Source organism: Meles meles, chromosome 20, assembly GCF_922984935.1.
Source record: "Meles meles chromosome 20, mMelMel3.1 paternal haplotype, whole genome shotgun sequence".
NCBI lineage: Eukaryota > Metazoa > Chordata > Mammalia > Carnivora > Mustelidae > Meles > Meles meles.
In genome coordinates this window covers 60,571,088-60,579,329 of record NC_060085.1, presented here as the reverse complement: position 1 = coordinate 60,579,329, position 8,242 = coordinate 60,571,088, and the positions used below count along the sequence as shown (strand labels likewise).

The 8,242-nt window shown below is 40.8% G+C and overlaps 1 protein-coding gene across 1 annotated transcript; it reads right to left on the bottom strand.

Annotated features, from left to right (window-relative positions):
- Positions 1–879: 879 nt before the first annotated feature.
- On the bottom strand, positions 880–4,164 carry LOC123933243 (tumor protein D52-like). The gene has a single exon (XM_045992323.1). The coding sequence runs from the start codon at positions 4,108–4,110 to the stop codon at positions 3,556–3,558; it is 555 nt and encodes a 184-aa protein (XP_045848279.1). The 5' UTR covers positions 4,111–4,164; the 3' UTR covers positions 880–3,555.
- Between the last annotated feature and the right edge of the window lie 4,078 nt (positions 4,165–8,242).

Sequence of the window (8,242 nt, the reverse complement as noted above, 5' to 3'; positions counted from 1 at the left end):
AAATAAAGATAAGCCCTTTGATCTACCACTTCAGGAAGTCATCAGATAAAGCAAAACAAAAGATGGTTCTTTCAGAATAAGGTCTGTTCCCCATCCAGTACTAGGTACTTGTCCTATGAATGCAGTCTGCTGTCTCAGGGCCACCACCCAGCACAGAATGGGACCAGCACAAGACAAATCCAACAAAGACCTTTTATTGAGATTCAACTGTATTTTCTCAAGTAAGCATTGTCCGGGCTGCTGTAAGCTTTTAATTAGTTTCCAACATTCCTAAATCATTGATTCTGACAGTTTTTGTCAGGTAATTCATTGCTTTTATGGAGGAACAGATTTTTGTATTCTTTAAATGCCATTTTCACTTTCCACTCTTTTTTTTATGGATAAAATAATATTTGTATTGCTCCATAATTTCAGTTTAGAACACAACTAATGAATCAGTGAACATCGTATAAAAAACTAATGATGTACTATATCTTTTTTTTTATTTCTTTTCAGCGTAACAGTATTCATTCTTTTTGCACCACACCTAGTGTTCCATGCAATACGTGCCCTCCCTATTACCCACTACCTTGTTCCCCAACCTCCCACCCTCTGCCCCTTCAAAATGCTCAGGTTCTTTTTTAGAGTCCATAGTCTCTCATGGTTCATCTCACCTTCCAATTTCCCTCAACTCCCTTCTCCTCTCCATCTCCCCATGTCCTCCATGTCATTTGTTATGCTCCACAAATAAGTGAAACCATATGATACTTGACTCTCTCTGCTTGACTTATTTTGCTCAGCATAATCTCTTCCAGTCCCGTCCATGTTGCTACAAAAGTTGGGTATTCATCCTTTCTGATGGAGGCATAATACTCCATTGTGTATATGGACCACATCTTCTTTTTTTTCCCAAATTACAGAATTTTTATTGTTTTCAAATACTATACAAAAAAAAAAAAACAGAGTGCATTTCATGATAAACAAATCCAGAAACAGTGATTCCAAAATAAGGTGTTTTTTTCCTTCTCTATTTCAGTAGTTTGAGTTACTAAAAGAATAATCCAGTGAATTCTCTCTTCCATTGATTACTTTGGCCTCATAAGCATGAGAACTCTTGCTTTATTTTCCACAAACTCCATAAATTGAAGACAACCCCTTTGTAAAAAGGGGTTAATTTCAGGGATTTCCTTCTTCTATACTTCTTGTTCACTTAAACATCTGAGATTTCACTCTCAAGCTACTGTTTTCTTTCAGTGTCAAACACAAAATTCAATAGCGTGACCAGGACCTCTCTGGTATTTTTAATAATTACTGTGTTCCAAAATATCTGTGAATTCATAATATTTAATCTTCCACAACAACTATTTTGAATAGTATTTCTACCTCCGTAAGTTTGTCTAAATTGAACCTCTCACTACTTTTTACTACTATTTTTAAGATGCAGAGTACTTTGCAAAAGATTAAATCATTTGAAATTAAGTAAAGGTAGATGTCTGGAAAAGCCATTCTCCCAATTTCTTTCACGACCATCACCAATACCCAGGAAGTCTCATCCCATTTTCCATTCCTTAGTCTATCATTTCTCATTATAAGGCAGAGATCTGAATATATTCCACTCAGCTAAAGTTGAAAGATAGTAACAGGGCAGGACACCCAAAAAACAATGTGATGAAAAGAGGATGTTGTGATTTTAAAAAAAGAAAAAAAAATGAAAGACTGGTTGGAAAAAAAATAGTTTAACAGTTATGGTGAATAACCACAGTATTTCTATAGAAAGACAAATTTTTACAGATCCAGTCCTCCAGGACAGCACTTCAACAACTGGGCAACTGCCTTAAAGCCTCTTCAAGGAAATAATATATATGTTAGTCTGACACCACTAAGCAGTGATTTAAAGCAGACAGTTAAAAAGTTATGTTTGGTGTTTTTTTTGTTTTTTTGTTTTTGTTTTTTTTGTTTTTGTTTTTGCATAGACACCAGTTGATTATTTAATACAAGCTGTTTCCAGACCACTGGTCTCACAATAAATATTGAGACCTATACGACTCATATACAGAATTTATTAGGCTTTTCACATTTAATAGAGCATATTTTCGGTTGCATCTAAAATGCTATAACAAAATGCTATAACAAAAACTCTAGCAATCAAGAATGGCAGCATGTTACTCATAACAACCAACACTTGTGGCTTTTCAAATTTGGTTTTCGTAAGATAATTTGTCCTGAAGTAAATCTAGTCATGCTTTAAAAAAAAAAAAAAAAAAAATGCTTCAGGTCACTCCAAGCTTGGCAATTAACATTTGGCATAAACAATACTAAAACAATTACAGCTTGATAAATAACAAATACAACATTATAGGCCATAACCATACACAGAATAATGAAAGGTCGTAGTGACAAGTAAGTAACTAATTAGAAGAGAGTACCTTGGCCTCCATGCAGATACTTCTAGAGGCTTTGGTTCATTCAGCCCTGCCATTTTTTTCAAAGTAGAGGGGCAATGTCTACAGTATCGCTTATGCATTAAATCCTCAGAAGTTACCACCAACCCCTTAGTATAAAATCTTTTCAAGTTATATTAGTCATACAACTTTGTGTGCTCATTTTTAAATGGTGCTAAATGAATTAAATGAAGACAGCAACGTTGCCCCTAATGTGATTGATTTTAGCATTTTTACAGCTACTGAGATCTAAACAACGTTCAGGCTTTTGAATGGAACAGGTGATGAGTGTTCCTATTTCAACCTACTGGTAATTAGGAGATGCCTGAATCAAAATGTTACTTTGCAACCTACTCTGAAACTAGAAATTTAGTCTCATGACAAGTAAGTCAAGAGAAGTGGCATAATAATAAATACACTGAACTTGTTACTATCAGAAATGGTGACGAGAATGTGAGGGTTCCACTCTCAAGTCACCTAGGACTCTGAACCACTGCACATGTCGTCACTTACCAAACTGTAACAAACTGGAAGCCAAGCTAATTTATTTATACTTAGTCTGCTGTCTTCAGACACAGAAGATACAAGATACCTTCTACTAGAACAATGTTTATTCAAGAAACATTTTCTGTAGCGGCCGTTCTTCCCTTGAAGCTAAAGAAAATTATGCCAAAACTTGTAATAACCGGGATTCAGGAAATTTTAAAGAAAATTTTAGTTAGCAATCCAATACCCAGAGGTTCAAGAAGGAGACAAGAAAATCATATTGAAGACAACGATCAAAGTGGCATCCCAGATCCACAGCAATTTTGTAAAGGAGGAAAGCAAGTACGATAACCTAAAGCTTCTTAGATAATGCTAATGAGGATCCCCAGGGATTACATGTGTTGTTGTTGTTTTTAATAATAGTGTTTCCTAAATCAGGGCCCATAAATGCACATTAGAGGGTATTTCCCAGGAATCAGAGGTGAAGATACTTTTATTTTGTTCAACCCACGAACTATTTGGTCAAATGAATACGTAAAGCTAAGTGAAAGCACATCTGGTGGAAATTCACGGCGACAACTGTTGACAAGACGTGCTTGGATCTTGCTTGCAGCATCTGGCAGTGGGTAGCCGAACGAAGGTGAGGACCTCACGGGTTCGCCTGCATCTGTTCTGGAAGAGGTTCTGGGGCGCCGGCACTGGCATTTGCCGTTGAATTCAAGACTTCTCCAAAATCCCCACCAGCTGGCTTGGTTCCCCCTACTTTAGACTTTAAGTTTTCAACCTTTTCTTCAAACGATTTGAAAGTTGGGGAGTTTTTTACATCTTCCAGCTTTTTGGTGATGACGGATCCAACAGATGAGAAAGCAGCTGACGCCTTCTGTCCAGCTTGAGATAAGGTTTCGGAGGTCTTTTTGTATGCAGATGTTGCTGTCACATCCTGCCAGCCTTTGGCAATGTTCTGTTTCAGTTCCTGCAGTGAGTTGATCCCAAGTTTCCGTTTGATCTCTGCTAGATACTTCTCTTTTGCGGCTAACACTTGAGACAGAGTCTGGATTTCTTCTTCTACCTTTGCAAGTTCTCTTCTCAGCTCTTCTTGCTCCTCCTCTGACAGGGTCTCTGTGGCACTGATCGTGGCAGCAACATCTTCTCCTTCCTCAGGGACTGGGTCTGTTCTCAGCAGACCTTGCTCGCGGCGGTCCATGTCTCCCGCCCGCTGCCTCGCGTCCTCTGCGCCTCCGCCGCCGGCAGCCTGTCCCACTCGGATCTCACGCTCGCCCGCCTGCCCGCAGCGCCGCCGCCGCCGCCGCCGCGCCTGGACCACATCTTCTTTATCCATTCGTCCATTGACGGGCATCTTGGTTCTTTCCACAGTTTGGTGACTGTGGTCATTGCTGCAATAAACATTGGGGTACAGATGGCCCTTCTTTTCACTGCATCTGTATCTTTGGGGTAAATACCCAACAGTGCAATTGCAGGGTCATAGGGAAGCTCTATTTTTAATTTCTTCAGGAGTCTCCACACTGTTCTCCAAAGTGGCTGCACTAACTTGCATTCCCACCAACAGTGTAAGAGGGTTCCCCTTTCCCCACAACCTCTCCAGCACACGTTGTTTCCTGTCTTGCTAATTTTGGCCATTCTACCTGGTGTCAGGTGGTATCTCAATGTGGTTTTAATTTGAATCTCCCTGATGGCTAGTGATGATGAGCATTTTTTCATGTGTCTGATAGCCATTTGTATGTCTTCATTGGAGAAGTGTCTGTTCATATCTTCTGCCCATTTTTCGGTATGATTCTCTGTTTTGTGTGTGTTGAGTTTGAGGAGTTCTTTATAGATCCTGGATATCAACCTTTTGTCTCTACTGTCACTTGCAAATATCTTCTCCCATTCCGTGGGTTGCCTTTTTGTTTTGTTGACTCTTTCCTTTGCTGTGCAGAAGGTTTTGATCTTGATGAAGTCCCAAAAGTTCATTTTCGCTTTTGTTTCCTTGGCCTTTGGAGACATATCTTGAAAGAAGTTGCTGTGGCTGATATTGAAGAGGTTGCTGCTTATGTTCTCCTCTGGGATTCTGATGGATTCCTGTCTCACACTGAGGTCTTTTATCCATTTCGTGTTTATCTTTGTGTACGGTGTAAGAGAATGGTCAAGTTTCATTCTTCTACATATCGCTGTCCAGTTTTCCCAGCACCATTTATTGAAGAGACTGTCTTTTTTTCCACTGTGTATTTTTTCCTGTTTTGTCGAAGATTATTTGACCATAGAGTTGAGGGTCCATAGCTGGGCTCTCTAGTCTGTTCCACTGGTCTATGTGTCTGTTTTTATGCCAGTACCATGCTATCTTGGTGATCACTAAAGCTTGAAATCAGGTAACGTGATGCCGCCAGTTTTGTTTTTGTTTTTCAACATTTCCTTAGCAATTTGGGGTCTCATCTGATTCCATACAAATTTTAGGATTATTTGCCCCAGCTCTTTGAAAATTGCTTCATGGACAGTATGGATACCTTATAACAGAGCATTCCTAAACGCTCTGTTTAGGAGCATTTCTAAATGCTTTTAGAGCTTTCTTCTAAAATGACTGTCATTTGTTTCCTTACCCATATGCTCTCATCACCCAAGAGATGGATGGTTCCTAGTATTACTTTGAACAAGCATTAACTTTTTAGATCAATGAAGAACATGAAAAATCACAAGCTTTCCTTTACCTTCATTCAAAGCTTTCCAATGCTTTTACTCTTTTATGCAGATCAGAGTTTCTGATCTGTTTCATTTTCCCTCTCCCTGAAGAACTTCTTTTAACATTTCTTGTAGGTCAGGTCTGCTGGCAATAAATTTCCTCCTTTTCTGTATTTCTCCCTATGTTTGAAAAATATTTTCACTTGGGGAGCCTGGGTAGCTCAGTCAATTAAGCTTCTGACTCTTGATTTTTGCTCAGGTAATGATCTCTGGGTCATGAGACCACAACAGGCTCCATACTGAGCATGAAATCTGCTTAAGACTCTCTTTCTTCCTCTCTCTCTGCCCATTTCCCCAAGCCCACTAGTGCTCTCTCATTCTCTAAAAAAGAAAGAGAGAGAGAGAGAAATAAAGAGAAAGAAAAAGAAGAGAAGGAAAGAAGGGAGGAAGGAAGGAAATAAAGGAGGGAGGGAGGGAGGAAATTTTGCTTGATACAAAATTGGTGGTTTTTTCTTTCAATTCTTTAAATGTTTCATTCCTCTCTCTTGCTCATATCAGAAGTCTGCTTTAATTATGAGAAGTCTACTTCTTATGAGAAATCTGCTTTAATTATGCTTGTACATAGAAATTTCATGGCAGAACCATTATGACATTATTCATAGTGGCAAAAACCAACAAACCTGTTAAAAACCCGAGTGGCTATGCATGGAAGAATAGTTGAAAACATATGGTCTATTATGGGTTCATTAAAAGAGACTGAATTACAGGTAGACCAGTTCCCTTAGAAGGATTTCCCCAAGTTAAGTGCAATGTAAGATGCCAAGAAATATGTAAATATGATTCCATTTTTGAAAAATGGGCCCCAGAAGGAGATTGCATATATGCATATTATGTGAAGACACAAGTACATATACAAATATGTCTATATCTAGGTCAGTTGATTCTTATTTGAGCATAGTCAAAAATATGAAAGTATACATGGAAACTTGTTATCATGGATTCTTGGAGGGTTGCTATATGGGTGAAGTGGGGATGGGAGAGGAAGGGGCAGAGGAAATCCAACAAAAATGTTTTTAAAAAATAGAGGGGAATATATTATGTATAATATGCTTGCCATCATAATGTATGGAAAATTATAAATGCATGCATATACACTTTTTCAACGGAAGAGGGAAGGAGCTCGTGGGGCAGTGGAGAGGGGGGACAAATGCTGCCCCACCCCAACCCTAAGCCCCTCCTGTGAGGCAGGGTGGAGGGTCACAGGATATGCCCTGGGAAGGGCTTCTTAATCCTAAGTTGTAGTGAAAAAATGAGCACTTTGGAAAGAGATTTCAAAGGTTTGTGTTCTGGTTATTCACTTCACTCTCCCTGTGACCTCCATCTCTCTGTGTCCTGTTTTTTGTCCCAGACGACTTAACACAGGTTCCACAGGTTTCAGGCCTTTGGCTTCCGAGAAAGGGCCAGATGGCTGAAGAGGATGGTCAGACCCTCCCTGAGCCCCATTTTTGCTGTCATTCTGACAGTGGCCACTTCCGTTAGACACTGTTCCTGCTGAGAAAACCCTGCATGGCTCCAGTTGTCGTGGGTCCAGGAACCCCACACCTGCCCTGCTCCCCCAGAACAAGAACTCATAGCTCCCAGACACACCAGCCCAGACTGGTCCCCGGACGCTGCCCTTGACTCAGCAAGTCATCCCTCCACTTAACTGTGTCAGTTACACTCTGTAAGCATGCCATCTATCTCCTTCTCAGACTTGGGCTGATACAACAGCTGTGCAGCTCTTCAGATGCAAGAAAGCAGCTTTCATCTGCCAGCCAGATTGCCTTTGTCTTTGCTGAAGCTGCCACGGGGCCCTTGGAGAGTCACTGTTCCTGAAGGGGAGGCGGGGTCTCCGCGTTAGTAACAAGGTCAGGAAGCAGGTGACACTCAGGGTGTATAACAGAATCCATTCTATTTAAATAGAGAGATGATGATGATGATGATGATGATGATGAAGACAGGTGATACAGTAGATGAGAATATGTTTTACACAAAGAGGATTTGAAAGACTTATGTGGATGTTGACAACGATTATCTTTGTTGATAAAATTACCTTGAGGAGAGGACTTCCCTTTTATCATTTCAGCATTGTTTCCTTTTTATATTGTGCCTAGTCTTTCTTTTTCTTTACAGAGATAGATTGCATGGAAGAGCTTGTATCGGTTATCTACTGCCATATAATAAATGGCCCCAAGCTTAGTGGTTTTCTTTTGCTCGCAGGCAATTTGACCTGGCTCAGCAGGTCAACTCTCCCCGCCTCCCTGGGGCTCCTTTGTGCATCTGGCCTCAGCCATAGGTCAGCAGGTGCTCCGCTTCTGGACTTTGGCTAGTCATCAGCTGGGAAAATAGGGTTTCTCGCTCATCCTCCCAAAGGCCAGCCAGGTGTGTCTTGGATTTCCAAAAGGAACATCAGCATACGAGCATTTTCCCAGCCTCTGTGGCCTCACAGGTGCAGCTAATGGGGGGGAGCTGAGCAGTGCTAGAGAAAATCCCAGGCGTGAACAAATTGGGGACAGCCCTGTGGCTGTGTCTACCACAGAGCCGAAGGCAGCCTGGTGGGGTGCCAGGAGTGCCAGACTGGGAGTTTAGCTCCAGCCCTCAGCAGCCCTCAGCAGAATGACTCC

Excerpts from the sequence above, each read along its gene's own strand:
- LOC123933243 (XM_045992323.1), bottom strand. The coding sequence starts at position 4,110 with ATGGACCGCCGCGAGCAAGGTCTGCTGAGAACAGACCCAGTCCCTGAG.